General features: G+C 41.3%; 2 protein-coding genes across 9 annotated transcripts in view; one reads left to right on the forward strand and one right to left on the reverse strand.

Moving 5' to 3' along the window:
* Positions 1-7,790: 7,790 nt before the first annotated feature.
* Positions 7,791-9,932, reverse strand: LOC124115418. Its single transcript, XM_046476407.2, has 4 exons — positions 9,797-9,932; positions 8,912-9,591; positions 8,577-8,767; positions 7,791-8,058 (listed from the first exon to the last, which is right to left on the reverse strand). The coding sequence occupies exons 2-4, from the start codon at positions 9,588-9,590 to the stop codon at positions 8,017-8,019; spliced, it is 912 nt and encodes a 303-aa protein (XP_046332363.2). The 5' UTR covers position 9,591; positions 9,797-9,932; the 3' UTR covers positions 7,791-8,016.
* A 5,598-nt stretch (positions 9,933-15,530) lies between these two features.
* Positions 15,531-17,892, forward strand: part of LOC124115409 (solute carrier family 46 member 3-like) — a 43,043-nt gene continuing 40,681 nt past the window's right edge. For 2 of the 8 annotated variants that reach the window (XM_046476386.2, XM_046476389.2), the window contains exons 1-2: positions 15,531-15,708; positions 17,714-17,731. In XM_046476386.2, coding sequence (XP_046332342.2) covers positions 15,640-15,708; positions 17,714-17,731 — 87 coding nt within the window. In that variant the 5' untranslated portion in view covers positions 15,531-15,639. The remainder of the gene's footprint in view (positions 15,709-17,713; positions 17,732-17,892) is intronic. The other 6 variants (XM_048403123.1, XM_048403126.1, XM_048403128.1 and 3 more) reach the window with 6 other exon arrangements.

Raw genomic sequence — 17,892 nt, forward strand, 5'->3', positions numbered from 1 at the left:
TCTTATCTAATATCTATACAAAATAGGTCCATCTAGCTACAGCAGTGATATTCTAGCCATTCCATGTGTTTTAACGTGAACGGGAAACATTAAGCATTCTATTACTATATTTGACAAAGAACAACAAATAGGAGTGACAGGTTTGACTCAACAACAGGAATTCGTAGCTTTAAAAATATAGAATATATATATATATATATATATATTTTTACCGGCCCTCCTCGAAAATTACATGGTCTCATGGGGCTATAAAGTTATTTTTTGTATTTGAGTGTGACCAAAGACCACACGGCAATCGGGGCCAATCTGAGTTTCGAACTTAAGACCAGCTGATTACTTAAAAACCTTATTTACATGCTTTTTTTTTACCAAAATGCTATATTTTTTATTGATTGATAAAAAACCCTATTTAACTATAAAATGGAACTTATAAACTAGTAAGCAACTTATGAAGACCCGAGTTAGAATTGGTCCACACATTGCTTCCACTGATCGTAATCAACTGACATGGATACAACCTTTGTACTAGTATACCCCTGGCCCCACTATTTTACGTATATGTTAAATCAACTCCAATAAAGTCGGATTAAAGTTAATAGCGTAAATGTGTCGAACCGTGCTTCAGCCTGTTATCCCGTCCATAGCGGTTGTTTTCATGTTAAAGGGGCACTGATCTAACGCAATTCCCCGGGACTGGTTGTTGCCTTTGTTATTGTTTTTCCCCAGTAAATACCCGGATGTATAGCAGAAATCTAGACTAGTTCGCGACCTCTGCTGCGCCATTCGTAAGCGCATTAGTCACTTTTATGGATAGTAATAAGGGTGTATGGTCACATTGCTCAACAAAATGAAATACAGTTTTCGAGATAATAAGGAAATGTAGGTATCTTTGTGAGTAGCATCGGTAATCGTGACGAAGTTTTGATAAGTCACTTGCTTGGTAATTTGGCGATTTTCGTTTACACTATTTTGACTTGCAACACAAAGTACATATTTCACCTGAGCATATGCTTTTTTTATAGTGTGTATATTTTTTTACTGTCAAATGTGTAACAAATTTATTAAACGTCTAAATATTCAGTTATTTTACAAAGTGACTGAAAAACATTTCCATCTGTATTATTATGACAACGAATTCCAAACATTTTGATGTTTAATGTCATCACCAAGAGACTGAAAATGTAACGTTGAAAAGTACATTCCTAAGTTTTTTTGCGTTTAATCCTACATAATAATCTGTTGTGATGTTTGTAGGCCCTTTTGATCGTCTTGATCAATCTGGACAGATTTTTTAGTCAAAATGACTGAAATATTTACACATTTTATAAATTGCCTGAGAGAATCACATTTTACAAATTGACGGTAATATATACACGCTTACAAAGGAAAAGACTTGTGACAACAACGTCTATCGCGCATTGAAGAATTTCCCAACCAAGACGTAGAGAAACAAGAACGAATCGGTTCAAATGAAGGAAAACAAAATGCAGATATCATAATTACAACCTACCAAATTTATGTGTATAAGTTTTAGGCAGCTTCCTTGTTCGAGGAATGTATCCGTGAATATCCACACAAAGGAACAATATCCCACTCATCTGCAGCTGTACAAGGAAACTTATTCGATGTCACGTGTCTCAGTAACAATCAAATATTTTAAAAGATATATATCGTTTCGGGATATTATAACCCGTGTTCGTTTCTCAACTGATCACTTGGATTGTTTCAGGTGTTTTACATAGGTGTCAAATCTCAATGGTCGGCTGAGAAAGCCCACGTGACAACTATTTTCATAGCGTCCACGGTTCCTAAAAATTCCATTGAGTGATAGATAACAATGATCAATCAATCAACGTATTATCAGTTAACCCTTTGAACAAAGTATGTTGTTTTTACATCGGCACTTCGCGCCATGCTATGAGTGTATTCCCTTTGTTTTAGTAAACCTAGACATGTAAACACTCACTCTTGACATATCCACTGTGCAAGATAACAGTGATTAATCAATCAACGTATTTTCTGTTAATCCGTTGATGACTAGGAACGATCCGTTGATTTACAAAAAAAAGTAAATCAAGTGATCATTCATCTCTTGCTGGGCTGCCACGTGCATATAACATAACACACATTTCACCTCACTTCAAACCTGGATTTAGATTGAATAATTACCCCAGACACAATTAATGCCAAATGGGAACCTTTGTCAGGTAATATAAGTGGTGCTACCACTAACTGTACCTGTAATAAATTCATTAACTGAGCATCAAGTGAATGACGACAAATACACAAGTGTAGGGTTATACGAGAAAACGTGGATGACAACAAGGGAGTAGTAATCGTATTATCGACGCAAGCCGAAATCCGAAAATGCTTTCACTGCATGGATACTGTTTTTAGTATTAAACTATAACCATCTGGGGTATTTCCAAATGACGACGTCCGATGAGCTCCCTTGTTCTTTTTGTCTGTTTGTTTAGGCTGAAGAAATGAATTAACATGCGCCCTTTGTCGAAATCTTTATAGATCACAGTTAACCAATCAGTGTTCAAAAATGCGTAAAACAAATATTGCCTCCAGCCTCCAAGTTTATTTAGCTGTCCTTGCAGACGGTACCCCAGTCTCTGGTCACGCTCAGTTGCGTTGCGTATCATCCGGGTACTCACGGGGGAAAAACAATAACAAAGGCAACAACCAGTCCGTTAGATCAGTGCCCCTATAACAGCGCTTCAGGGCGCTGATCCCAATACACTTATGACATGCGGTAGTGAATTTCTTGGGGAGTACTTTTCTCTAAAGTAAACAATTGATGACTGCTCGCTAATCATTCTTTCCCATTTCTGTGTCCATTTGGACCCCTGTCACGTTCAACTGGCTGTCTGTAAAATACAAACGGCCTCAACTGACCAAATACACTTTCAATGAACTACTCAATCAATGTACTACATTGACTAGTTCACTTTGTGGCCCATAGTTGAAAGTTAGCCAGGCTTATATCTTTTTGACCAGCCCTCGTATCTATGACATCGGGTCGCCAATAGAAAATGAAACGGCAAAAAAATATAAACATTGTTTTATCTGTATATATTTGCACAAGTTTACGCATTATTTCTTTATATGTTTATATACTGCTCACACAAAGTAGGGGATATTGAAAAGTTACGACGAAAAGCTTCAGAATTATGTTTAATTTTCATTGGGAAACAATAATAATGTGGAAATTAGAATGTAAAGAAACAGTTTTGAAAGTAATGACTTTGTTCAAGCTGCAATTTCATTTTGTAGACGCTGGAAAGTTCATGAGGGGTAGAAACCCAAAAGTCATAAATGGGTTAATACCGGGTTGGCTCACCATTAGCAGCCAAACAAGCATTACACCGACGTCTCATACTCCTAATGATGCGACCAATGTGAACTTGGGGAATCCTCTGCCATTCCTCTTGGAGTGCCACACCAAGTTGTTGCAAGTCTTGACATGGGGGATGCCGCATCTGCACTCGTCTTCCGAACATATCCCACACATGCTCTATAGGGGAGAGGTCGGGGGACATCGCTGGCCATGGAAGAGTTTCAATTTGGTGCCGCCGCAAATGGTTAAGGACGACGTGCGCAAGGTGAGCCCTGGCATTATCGTCCTGGAAGATGAAACCCTGTCCGTGACGGTGTGCAAATTGCAGGACATGTGGCGTGATGATGTTGTCCCGATAGTAAACACCCTTAACTCTTCCTTGGCAGATGTGGAGATCGGTTCTGCCTGTCACCGTGATTCCACCCCACACCATTACAGAACCCCTCCCATGCCGATCATGTGGAATCATGGCAGCTGGCTGATGACGCTCACCAGGACGACGCCAGACACGATGACGGCCATCATTGAAGTCTAAAGAGAACCTCGACTCATCACTGAACATCACATGGGACCACCGGGCATTGCTCCACCTCTGGTGAGGACGACCCCACTCTCGCCGGGCTTATCTGTGACGGTTTGTTAGGGGTAATGTGTTGTAAGGTCGCCTTGCTCGAAGTTCTGCAGCATGGAGCCGGTTTCGTACCGTCTGTGTGGAGATGAGTTCCCAGTGGCATGTCTGTGAACCTGCTGCAGCTGTGTCGCATTTAAACGTCGATCACGGAGGGCTCCAGTGATGATCCGCCGGTCATCACGTCTGGTCGTGCATTTTGGACGACCACTTCGGGGTCTGTCTTGAACCCTTCCAGTGGCAATGTAACGTGCCCACAACCGGCTGACTACTGACTGTGAGACATGCAGTTGTGCTGCTGTGTAGGCCTGCGTTCTTCCGGCCTGGATCATCCCAATTGCTCTCAATCTTTCGTCTTCTCGTAACCTTCGCATTGTGGAAAGTGGTGAAGGGATGGATGAACTTGGTCCAAGACCCATGTAAACACCCATTTTTGCACGTGAGGCACGTGGATTTATTCATTTGCACGTGTGACACAAGATGTGATTTCTCATCCCCACCCCATGGTACGTTTGGGTGCAATTTTCCTGGATGCAAGGGCATCTGGTGGTCATTGTGAGGCATGCTCAGACGGACCTATGCTTTTCCTCAATCATACATAAATTATTTGTAGGCCTCTATATGACTGTCTTTGTGCCACTGATTTTAATTTCAATATCCCCTACTTTTTGTGAGCAGTATAATTTTGAAAGAGATACATCTTTCTCTTCTGGCCGATAGGTAATTCATTAGCTGAACAGAGTCACAATAAAAGTCATGTTAACAACGAAAACAAAACTGCATTAATGGTAGTCATCGAGGCACGCTAAGAGGTTGGACGGATGCGTTGTACATCTTGATTTTATCTGGCAAATGAAACATTTCGGTACACATTGCAAAATGACTGTGTTTTTGTCTCACTAACCAACACTCAAACCGTTTGTGACATGGCTTCTCACTGAAACTACTTTTAAGTATAGAAGTAATGGCAGCTTGTAGGATGTCCGTCAACGACTTGCTGAGCTGGATACTGGTGGTTTGGTGTGAGGCCGCTTTGAACAGTATTTCAGTTATGTCACGGCTTGTGTCAGCGTGATGGGGGAAGCAAGCCTGATGTAATGCAGGTCTTGGACGTTTTAAACTTTTGTGAAACCAACGTGAAGAGGTATTTTATCGACGATAAGCCAAGAAATATAATCAGGGCGAGTTTGAGATTCAGACCCACGATCATTCTTCCCCGCCCTTAAGGCGGGGAAGTATACGGGAGAGGTTAATTTTGGAGCATGTAAGTCGACATGTTGGTTTCTTTGAAATATCAAGCCACACAGTTACCGAAACGATACATACAAATCATGTGAAATGTGCGTGAAATGTTGATGTTTATCTTTTCCAGCAATAAGAGATACTTCAAAATCGTCTTGCTATTCTGAGACTTAGTCACTTTTCGTAATGCTGATAACCCATGAAATTTGTTCATTTTGTTTTTAAAAGAGCTAAAAATGATCCCATTTCTCTAAAGTTAACCGGTCTATATTTTGTAAGAATAAACTATTGCGCATTGAGCGATTATCTTCTTTAGCTATAGGCGTAGTATAGAAGTGATAAATTCACGCACTGACCTTGCATTGCTGTACATCGTATCTTATTCAAGCTGTATCACTGAGAGTGAGTGATTATCTCCCTTACCCGAACAGTTTAATTGCGCACTACCTTTGCAATGTATCGTATGTTATTCAGGCAGCCATCGAGAAACGTTCCAGGAAGGAATTTAGGCCAAGCCTGTCACGCGCACTCAATTTTCACACTGCTATTGCAACATATTGTTCAACACGATTAAATAACAGGCTTCTATAAACTATGACTTTTTTCAATAAACAACACATTTAAAACAACGGGTTTGATATGAGAATTTTTTTATTAGTTGTCTTCATAATCACATGTATGGCGCTTGCTGTGCATAGTTGAGCACAGCATTGTTTTAAATACTTCACTGTATGTAATGTATGGTACATGCCGTTTCATGCGGCGGTTTACGTTTCTGCATGGTTTATTGCTTTGACAAAAAAAAATAACCTCCAGCAGAGATCATACACCCGTATATGTTCTTTGCTTCTGGATACATAGGAAATCAACAGGTTGGTCTGTAGTTTGCAATTATTTTCCAAAAAGATAATACGGTTGCATGATATCTTCACGATGTTTGGGTTGAACATAGTAACATTCTTCTAAACAAATTTCAAATCTAAGCCGGAAGCAATCACAACACAAACCCAGTTAACCAAACGGAACCATACACAAGAGTGAGTGAGGTAGTTGGGTTTAACGCCATCTTGAATAGTATTCCGTGTCAGCTTGAAGTGGGATGAAAGTCTGAAGTGATGCAGATCTTAGACGTTCACCACTTTGGTGAAACCAACGAGCAAGGGTTTTGTGCTGACAACAAAATCGGGGCGAACCGAGATTCAAACACACTGTCATAGGTTTCTGGCGTGCACAAGGGACACAACTCTGCATAGCGAATTGCAGCGCCTTCGGCGACTGGGCCAACCATGCCCCCGTAAACAACTGTAAGAAACTATTATACAACAAAGATGTTTTAGATGAGATATGTATTGCGGAACATTCCATGAAGAAACAGTGGCAATATTGCACAATCACAAACTACAAAAATCATGCACAATAAACGACAATTAAAAAACACAGGAACATTCAACATTCAAAAGAGGTAGAATTTAATTTCTAAAACAAGTGTTTTATAATGATATGGAAACAATATGAGAATTGAGCAAAACTCTGGAATGTAGTATATACATGTACAAGGAATTTGTTTGTAATTGTTGATATGTTAACAGATCTTGGAAGTTGTTTCTGGATAACTGTTGGTAAACTTATTAAGAATCTGCTCCTTTTAACAGAGTGTACCAAATTCTTTATCATGATTGGGGATTATTTGTGATTCTCTTTCTTGGTTGTATTATGTAAGACAGTGCGTAATGTTGTTCATCTTCTGAGACATCACATGTATGTGTATATTGTATATCTACAATTTTTTCAATTTTTAGTTTGTGATTACTTAAACGAAGTTTTGAGAAAAGTGACCTATGGCCTTTGTTTTTACAATATGTAATACATCAAGTTTTGCCTGACAGGCCTAGTTTTCTTGCCTGGGTTTTCTTTGTGCTGACCAATTGAAGACACTGTTTCTTTTATTGTGCTTTCCAAAGATAAGTACATTTATAACAACCAATTTGTACTTAACACAAATTCTCTCCTCCCATAGCTTACACTTCCTTCCTCTGCACATAACATCAATGGCGGGGAGCTATTGATGCTCTGCAGCAATCTCTACTTGTAGGTTTCTGGCACAACTTATTCAACTTTTCACAGTGAATTGCGTCGCCTTAGACGACGGAGCCATCCGTGTGCCGAGTATCTGTGGACTTGCATGCTTGTAGCGCTTCTTCTTAATGCGCCGCGATTCGCTGTGCAGAGTTGCGTCCCCTGGGCACGCCAGAAACCTATGATTGGGGGTTCGAATCCCGGTTAGCCCCGATTATGTTTCTAGGTTTGTCAGCACCATACCCGTGTTCGTGGGTTTCACCGAAGTGGTAAACGTCTGAGACCTGCATCGCTTTGGGCTTTCCTTCCACATTAAGCTGACACGCCGTGATATAACTGGAATACTGTTCAAAGCGCCGTAAAACCCAAATCACTCACTCACTTAGTGGGATGGGACGCCACACGACAGGAAGTCTTGGCTGACCTAGCCAGGACTCCCCACGTGGTTGTGGTGACGAAGTATATACCCTATCGCGGCCAAATGACACAACAACTAAACAAACTCAGGCAACAAATATAAGCTGTATGGTGAAGATGATTTAATTCAGTCTTGTTAAAGACATGAACAGCATTTTTATGTACATATTATATAAAATAGGAAATGATTAAATATGTTTAAAATGGATACAAAAACAATTTTTAAATATTCTGTCAAAGTTTTGATTAATTTACACATGGTGACAGCAGCAAAGTTCAGAGTTAAGGAACGGTGTTGGTTTCAAGTCTATCTTGATCTGTGGAGGAAGCGAGCGAGTCTATGGAGAGCCTGAAACACAACAAGGTCAAGTCATGACAGTTGTAGTTACAACCCTGAGGGGGCACGGGTGGACCAGTCGTCTAAGGCGCAGCAACCCGCTGTGCAGAGTTGTGTCCCTTGGGCACGCCAGAAACCTATGATTGTGGGTTCGAATCCCTGTTCACCGGTACCCCGATTATGTTTCTAGGTTTGTCAGCACCATACCGTGTTCGTGGGTTTCACCGAAGTGGTAAACGTCTAAGACTTGCATCACTTCAGACTTTCCTCCCACATTAAGCTGACACGCCTCGATATAACTGGAATACTGTTAAAAGCGGAGTTAAACCCAACTCACTCATTCACTCACTACAACCTGAATAGTGTAGATCAAACACGTAAGTTAACAAAAATATATATTTTTTTAAATAAGTTAAGCTACGTATATGCAGCGAAAAACAAAATTTTAATACAGGTTAAATTGCTTAATTTTGTTAGGAGGAAGGAGGAAGGAGAATATGTTTCATTTATAACTGAAAATATCAGATTACCGAGGAAAATCGTTTCCGAATAGATTCACTTTTCTGACACTTCACTCCAGGGGTCATCTGTTCATCTGAGTGTTCCTTGACATCCCCGGTGTCTGGTGCTGGGCGGCCAAACAGGGAGTACAGAAAATTGACAGGCCGCTCACCAAGGTCATGGCTGTCTGAGGGGTCGCTGTTGTTGCAATGAGCTTGGACTAAAATGGAATTATGATTATAAGCAGAACTTAAAATATTTATTCAAATTCTTTAGCTGTAGCGTTATACTGGTGTTTTATTAAGTAAAAGAGAAAGAATCACTAACTAAATCTCCAAGAGAAACTGTCCAAGTTTTATCATACCTTTTAACTTGAAATCAGAATCTTCCATGCAATAGCGTGAGATGGGCCACGGAGACACAATGTCAAAACCATCGACATTTCTTTCAGTGTGGTTACTGAAAGACTCCGAGCTGACCTCCTGGACACTGGTGGCCATCAGATTCGCCATATGGACTTTAGCCATCCATTCCTTCACCTTCTCTTTGCCTCTAACTCGCTCCACCCCAACAACCACACCCTCCTTCCTCGCATCTCTATGCCGCCTGTTTCGATTCTTCCTCCCACTCTTAGATCTTCCAGTGCTGTCTGCGTCTTTCTGAAGAGTTAGTTTGAATCCATCTCCCAGCTGCCACCTCTTTCCTGCATCTCTGATCACTTTATCATTCTTAGATGCTTTCTGTCCGTTCTTTCTCGCCTCTCTCAAAGAAATCTGTGTCATATCAGGACTATCCGCCATGATGCTCCTTTTTCTATCCTCCTTCACCATCTTCGCCTTCCTCTTCATGCTCTCCTCATATCTCCTCATTCTCTCCATCTCTTTCCTGCTTCCTCTTGTCTTCTGCTCTCTTCCTTTCTTCATCCGTCTCCCAGACTCTCCGTCACCGCCACCAACCTTCCTCGACTTACCAACATTCGAACCTTCCATCCATTCCGGTAATGGTTCAAAATCGTCAGGTGGTATGTAGACTATTCGTGGCATCCTATAAAGAAGACATCGTTTACATGATAATAGACACCTAAGTGAAACGAATTCTTTGAAAAACTTGTGTGTGTCAGTTGTATGTTAAACATTATGTGATAGATCTTCCAAATACAGCTTATATTTTCCTCATTTGAAAACATGTTTCTTCTATCAACATCAGTAAACTCAATCAGCAAAACTAATAACACATAAGATCTACTTACCTTACTGACGAATGTGGTCGAGTTTGGATTTGAAACAACACAGATAACTGATGAACCGTATCTCCTTATAATCACAACTTCTTACAATGTCTGCATAGGTCTGAATCAACAGAACAATGGGCCTGTTCACCCAGCAACCGCGTCCCATCATGCTTATCGCGTGGCTCAATGTGACGTCATTCGGACTGTGACGACAAAGACACTATGACGTCATTTGAAAAACACTGGTAGGAGGCTCGGTTGACCACACACTCCGGCGCAGTGGTGACAACACCACTGCCACAGGTATGCTGGCTCCCGGATCCTTATGCGCGTCCTCAACTTGCGGTATTAGAGACGGGGCATAGTTTATGCCACATGCTAATTTGCATATCACTAACAGGACTTTTCTCTTGTTTGTAAACAAACGCTTTTATTCTGAAATCAGAACAGACTGGACTTATGCAAGCCTTTAGGTGCGCTTTACATATTGTTTTGCATAATTATATAAATATGCTACTACAACTGCGACAGTGAATGTCATGACAATATACCTTTAGACATCAAAGTGACCCTATCGCCAGCTCTCTGTAGGGCTTCGATGAAAGCACGTGCAGACGTACAACCAATGTAAACAAAGAATAACTACGCAAATGGAAACAGTTTTTCACGTTTTAGAATATTTTCTCAGTGAGAGTTTACGTTAATCTAAATGTGTAGACTCGTCAAAAATGAAACAGATGAAAATCATATGCAATATCTTGAATGGACTGTGTAAGATGTGACGAATCGTCACATGGAGCTGGCCTGTGACAGGTGTACTATGCTGGTCGCGTGGAACTCTGGGTAGGAGAGTGGGTTCACCACATCCTGTGGGTAATGGTAGATTATTTACCCTTGTCTGCCTGAAATGAAATTTAAAACAAACTCTTTTCAGAAAAGTGATTGCATTTGTTCCAGGAATAACTCCATGTGACCTTGATTGACATAAACCGTCGTGCATAGTGTTATATTATCAACCATTGGTTGCCTTGCCAAGATTCGAGTATTTGTAGGTCGCCATAATATAGCTGAACTAGTTGCGTCATAAAACAATAGTCACAGACTCAGTCTAGGAGTAACCACTTGTTGCAGGTTTGAAATGGATCACAAGCATTTAGTTACCAACATTCACGTTTCATTTGATTGACAAACTGCAGCAGAAAATGAAAATTTTTTTTCTAAAAAATATTACCGTCCTCGATTATCCAGTGAATTATTTGACGTGAACATGTGACGTCACTTTCGACGGAACGTTATGGTGGCAGATGACACAGGCTTCTTCATCACTTTACTGACACAGGAAGCTTGGCTTGCAATGGTGGCTATTCCTTCCCTTGTTGTTTTTGCAGATGTTGCAGGAGTCATCTTCTCAACATTGACACCTACAATGTTGGCGGCAACATCAGCACCCCATGTGCTGTTGACAACAGACGCGCCAGGGGTCATCTCATGGTCATGATATGCATTCCATGAGGTGGCCCGTACACAATTGGTGTCTGTACCAGACAAGCGAGGGGCTGAAAACACGGCTCATTGAGTGAGTTAGTGAGTGAGTGAGTATGGTTTTACGGAAAGGGGCGAGTGGTGACGAATGCTGCCCATTGTGTAGGTAGCGGAATATGCCGAAGGGACCCGATTGAATGTGAAGCGCTGTTTTCAGGAGTGAGTGCGTATGGTTTTACGCCGCTTTTAGCAATTTTCCAGTAATTGGAATTGTTGTCACGTCGGGGGACAACAGAAATGGATTTCACACATTTTGCTCATGTGGAGAATCGAACCCGGGTCTTGGGCGTGACGAGCGAATGCTTTAACCACCAGGCTACCCCACCGCCCCACATATATAGGCGGCAAACTAGGAAAGTATAGACAGCTTAACCTTTGTCCGCATTTTCTGAATGTTCGACTCGACCCTTTTCAAGCGTTCGCCCTGTTATAGATAACGTAGACCGGCATTTTTTTGCAAAGAAAAGTAACGTGACATTGTGGAACACTGATAAACAATATTTTTACTACACACTATAATAACCTATGTTATTGTTTTTTAAGCATTAATTCAAAATATTTGGTACTATCTGATAACTAAGTTTAACAACACTTTGTTAAAATCAATGAGAATTAAATATAATTTAAATGTTGCATAATGCTGCAGTCGGCAATATTCCATTTGTATTACGGCGACACTATCTGTTTCTTGTTTAACACCATTCTGAGAAATATTCCAGTTATATGGCGGTATGGTAAATGAAAAAAAGAAAGAAACTGGAATGGCCTCAGTATGAACAAATAAAGATATCGTGATGTTTGCTTGTTTGTTTGTTTGTTGTTTAACGCCGCACTCAGCAATATTCCAGCTATATGAAGGCGGTCTGTAAATAATCGAGTCTGGACCAGACAATCCAGTGATTGACATCATGCCCATCGATCCACGCAATTGGGATACGATGACATGCATCAACCAAGTCAGCGAGCCTGACCACCGGATCCTGTTAGTCGCCTTTTACAGCAAGCATGGAAGCACCTGTTCTACCCTGGGTCTTCGCACTTATCAGACAAAAAGCACTTCATGTCCTTCTTCATGGAAACACGTTCTTCACGAACTTTGGTTAAATATACCTCAAAGCTGCGAAGCTGGAAGGCGAATTTGTCTCTTGCTTCCTAAAACAAAATTACATACCGGTATGTCGGTTCATAGCCTTACCGTAGTCATTGTAAAAAAATCGGAATCGCCAGTTCATTAACCAGCTTATGAAGTGAAGTTATTATTTGAATAATGTGACCCTTCCATTACAATAATCAGGCTTTTCTCTTTAAATCGCAAAGTTGAGGTATGATTATACAATAAGTTTTTAATAGAGCCTGACACAACCCTCATTGTAATTGCCTCTTACGACAAGCTTTGTTTGTTTGTTTAATGTTTAAGGTCGCTCTCAGCAATAGTTGAGCCATATCACTGCGGCATGTAAATAATCGGGTCTGGTTGGTTTGTTGTTTAACCCCGTTCTCAGCAATATCCCAGCTATATGGCGGCGGCCTGTAAATAATCGAGTCTGGACGAGACAAACCTGTGATTGACGTCCTGAGCATCGGCCTACACCGTTGGGGCACAATGACATGCAATCAGCCAAGTCAACAAGTCTGACTACCCGATCCAATACGTTGCCCCGTACGATAAGCATAGGTTGCCAGTGACGAAATCTAAACATGACCACTTCCATCCCGGGACCCGTACTGGTTGTGCCGACGTTCTACTCCTTGATGGGGGCACGGATGGCCCAGTCGTCTACGGCGCCGCGATTCGCTATGCAGAGTTGCGTCCCTTGGGCACGCGAGAAACCTATGATTGTGGCTTTGAATCCCGGTTCTCTGAACTGAAACACCGTGAGGTTTTCCGTTGAGAGCAGATCTCCAGTGTCTATCACAAGTAGGCAACAACATGTCACCTCACTGATTGAGATCAGGGTATATGTTCAGGGGTGTGTTCCACGAAGCTATCGTAGCGGCAAGGTTGATCGTAACACCTATACTTTAACACAGACTTACGACTTTTTGGACAGATACTAAACTGGCTTTATTTCTAACAAATTCTTCATGTTATTACATATTATGTAAACGGGAATTATGAGTGAGTGAATGTTGTTTAACGTAATACTGCCTGCGTCCAAAAGCAACATTCGCTCAGTGTGCACTTGTATTGACATGTGCATTAGTTTTGTTTGTGTGTTTGTTGTTTAACGCCGCACTCAGCAATATTCCAGCTATATAACGGCGGCCTGTAAATATATAATCGAGACAATCCAGTGATTGACATCATGAGCATCGATCTATACAATTGGAATACGATGACATGCATCAACCAAGTCAGCAAGCCTGACCACCCGATCCCGTTAGTCGCCTCTTACGACAAGCATTAGTAGGTTGTGGGAGAACAGAACCCCTTCGTACCCTATAGTCTTGAGTCTCGAAAAACCATGTTATAATTCATTGTGCAAAAGAAGTGATCCGATTTGTAGCTTCCGCATGTTAAAAATACGACCGAATCTGTCTCGACAGCGTCCCGATTTTTCCGAATGCGATCCGACAGGGATCAGACAGTGACCGGACAGTGAACCGACAAAGACGGTTCGCATTCGGCAAGATCTGGACTCAATCGACAAGACACGGCAATGAACAATTCATGTCCGTTCATCACGACAGCGTCCCGATCCACAAGACACCGTCCAGACAACACAGGACATTGTTACGATTGTGATCCGATACAGCAGAATCTGTCACGACATAGTCACGATTGTAATCCGACTAGACAAAATCGGCTTAGTTTCCCGAATGTTAGGCTGCGTTCACACAGTGCCGATTATGGCTCCCGTTTGAGATCAGACAGCGCTACGACACGAAAAATGAAAAAGTCGGATTACTATCCTCAATGATCTGGAATGTCCTATCATTGTCTGAACGCAGTCGTCTACGTTCGTAACAGAGTCCTACGGATCGGGGAGGGTCCAGAGAGGTCGGCCAAGCGCTCCCGACAGTATGGTGCGTCCCGTAACAAGTCACAAGTGTATGAGGATAAGTGCCCTAGCTATTCCACGTTGGGCAGCTTTGGTTAAGGCTGCGAGAAGGCTGCTTCAGACAAGCTTTGGTATCGATTACGATGACAGTTCCGTAAAAGTTTCGTACGCACCAATTTTGACCCTCCATGTGCAGGAACTCCGACTGTAGCCATAGGGGATCATGTCCTATGCAAAAGTACACATTATTGGATGAGTGAGTGAGTGAGTTGGGTGTATCGCCGCTTTTAACAGTATTCCAGTTATATCGCGGCGTGTCAGCTTGATGTGGGAAGAAAGCCCGAAGTGATGCAGGTCTCAGACGTTTACAACTTCAGTGAAACCCACGAGCACGGGTATGGTGCTGACAAACCTAGAAACATAATTGGGGCGAACCGGGATTCGAACCCACAATCATAGGTTTCTGGCGTGCCCAAGGGACGCAACTCTGCACAGTGAATCGCGGCGCCTTAGACGACTTGGCCACCCGTAGATTATTGAATGAACTGGTTATAGCATAAGTTGCCAATGGCAGACAGTAGCCAGTCTAGATTATCGGACGAAACAGATTCCATTTGGTCGAAAGGGCAAAATGAATAGTTTGATAGGCACTACTTTGAAGCTGACGGATGACAAAATAAACATAATTTATGGATAACAACTTCTGTGTAACAATTACAGTAAAGGCGACGTTTGGGTATAGATCCTAATTCCCTTGTCAAGCAACTATAGGGGCAGTTTTAATATTTCAGTCCAAGCGTTTCTTTTGTAGTTGACTGATATATACTGATGAAACTCGGGGACTTAATATATTTAGCTTTTCAAGCTTAACGGAATCTGTTCATAAAGTGAGTTTTTAAGTGAGCATCAGGACACACGGAGTTACCTTCGTTAAATAATAACAGCGATATTTTGTGATTCTATTTCAAGTGGCGAAGACAATAGCTTCATCTATTTGGAATCCATTCTCGATTTTGTTAGTAAACAAAGCTACGAGTTAAAAGATGAATAAAAGTACAAGGAAGGTCAAATCTCACGTAAGAGTTACAGCACACATGTTTCATTTGTTATCAAGCTTCTTTACATAATAGTGCACGGTAGCCAGGGATTGATCATGACCCACATGAGGATCTGTTATATCTGTCGTATCAGGGACCAACCACGTGTTTAGCGTTGCAATCCCATTACACATTCGTTTGATAGGTGACTTTGCCAAATCAAAGTCTGTTTCACGTTTGTATTGCATGTATTGCATTTAGTATAGGTTGCCATTGGCCTATGAAGTTGTCTGGCGGAAGTCCCAACGTATTTCGTCCGTCACCCATTCAGTTGCATGAATGCTATAAGGTACGTTATCAGTTAGGTAGATGGATCCTTTCTTATGGATCGCTGCTAAATGGATTGTCATTGTTTAGAATCGCTGATAAATGACGGACGCAGTTCGAGACTGACGAGGCTAGTCGAACAAGAAATGTGTTCTACACGTTGCACATACTTTTATGTAGGTCAAGGCGAAGCTCATTGCACAAGAAAGGTGTTCTTTACGTTACACATATTATAGTATAATGTGTATAGGTCAAGGCAACGTTCGTTGCACAAGAAACATGTTCTTTACGTTACACATATTATAGTTTAATGTGTATAGGTCAAGGCGACGTTCGTTGCACAAGAAATGTGTTCTTTACGTTACACATATTATAGTTTAATGTGTATAGGTCAAGGCGACGTTCGTTGCACAAGAAACATGTTCTTTACGTTACACATATTATAGTTTAATGTGTATAGGTCAAGGCGACGTTCGTTGCACAAGAAATGTGTTCTTTACGTTACACATATTATAGTTTAATGTGTATAGGTCAAGGCGACGTTCGTTGCACAAGAAACATGTTCTTTACGTTACACATATTTTAGTATAACGTGTATAGGTCAAGGCGACGTTCGTTGCACAAGAAATGTGTTCTTTACGTTACACATATTATAGTTTAATGTGTATAGGTCAAGGCGACGTTCGTTGCACAAGAAACATGTTCTTTACGTTACACATATTTTAGTATAACGTGTATAGGTCAAGGCGACGTTCGTTGCACAAGAAATGTGTTCTTTACGTTACACATATTATAGTTTAATGTGTATAGGTCAAGGCGACGTTCGTTGCACAAGAAATGTGTTCTTTACGTTACACATATTATAGTTTAATGTGTATAGGTCAAGGCGACGTTCGTTGCACAAGAAACATGTTCTTTACGTTACACATATTTTAGTATAACGTGTATAGGTCAAGGCGACGTTCGTTGCACAAGAAATGTGTTCTTTACGTTACACATATTATAGTTTAATGTGTATAGGTCAAGGCGACGTTCGTTGCACAAGAAATGTGTTCTTTACGTTCCACATATTATATTATAATGTGTATAGGTGGCGGCGTTCGTTGCACAAGAAATGTGTTCTTTACGTTACACATATTATAGTATAATGTGTATAGGTCAAGGCGACGTTCGTTGCACAAGAAATGTGTTCTATACGTTAAACACACAATAGTATAATGTGTATAGGACAAAGCGAGGATCGTAGGACACGAATTGTGTTCTACACGCACATATATCCATCTATCCATTACACATTCGGACAGCCTCGACAGTTTTACCACAACGGAAGAAAGAACCTGCAACCTTTTTTTCTATTTGTCCGAAAATGAATTCGATGGCACTGACATATGCATGTTTACAAGAAGCAAAGCTGGTCGTGCGGGAACTGTGTTGCACATAGGTGTACATGTGTTTAGGATAAAGCGACGATTATAGCATAAGAGTGAGTGAGTTTGATTTTACGCCGCTTTCAGCAATATTCCAGCAATATCGCGGCGGGGGACACCAGAAATGGGCTTCACACATTGTACCCATGTCGGGAATCGAGCCTGGGTCTTTGGCGTGACGAGCGAACACTTTAACCACTAAGCTACCCGACCGCCCCTAATCGCACAAGAAGTTTGAACTTTGCACATATTTTGTAAAGGATTAAAGCAAAGCTCGTCGTACAAGAAGTGTGTTCTTTTCGCACATATATTTTTTTAACACATCGGACGAAATAACCTGCAACCTGATTTTCTATTGGTCAGAAATTGAATTCGATGAAACTGAAAAGAAAAACATTTTTGATTGCTAATTCTGTCGAGGAGCTTGTAATAAAAAGGCCATAACAACTGGATATATTTCATGAAACACGAGTAAGGAACATGACCACACAAGATATGTAACTGACGTATGGCGAGGTCGGGCGTGATATCAGTGGCTCTCGCCTCTTTTGTTTTATGGGACCAGAGAGCGTTACATTTCATTCTTTTGTGTTTCAACAGGAGCATTATATCACCAAGGTAAGTCTATATGACCATCAGCTTCATATATTGGCTTATTTTATTGCCACATCGCTTTAGCACGGACTTTCCGCCCCACGTGTCTGGTATCTGTTTTCGTTGGCTGTTATTTGGGCGAGCTCGTCGTTGGTCGTAAATCACGTCACTATGAATAGAGATAA

The sequence above is a fragment of the Haliotis rufescens genome, unplaced genomic scaffold (assembly GCF_023055435.1).
Source record: "Haliotis rufescens isolate VD_foot unplaced genomic scaffold, xgHalRufe1.0.p SCAF_3, whole genome shotgun sequence".
Lineage (NCBI taxonomy): Eukaryota > Metazoa > Mollusca > Gastropoda > Lepetellida > Haliotidae > Haliotis > Haliotis rufescens.

What these genes read in the sequence shown, in the direction of transcription:
- LOC124115418 (XM_046476407.2), bottom strand. Translation starts at nt 9,590, where the DNA reads ATGCCACGAATAGTCTACATACCACCTGACGATTTTGAACCATTACCG. An exon ending in TTCTGATTTCAAGTTAAAAG is followed by an intron (nt 8,768 to 8,911) that starts GTATGATAAAAC and finishes ATTCCATTTTAG; the next exon opens with TCCAAGCTCATTGCAACAAC. An exon ending in TTCGGAAACGATTTTCCTCG is followed by an intron (nt 8,059 to 8,576) that starts GTAATCTGATAT and finishes GTTGTGTTTCAG; the next exon opens with GCTCTCCATAGACTCGCTCG.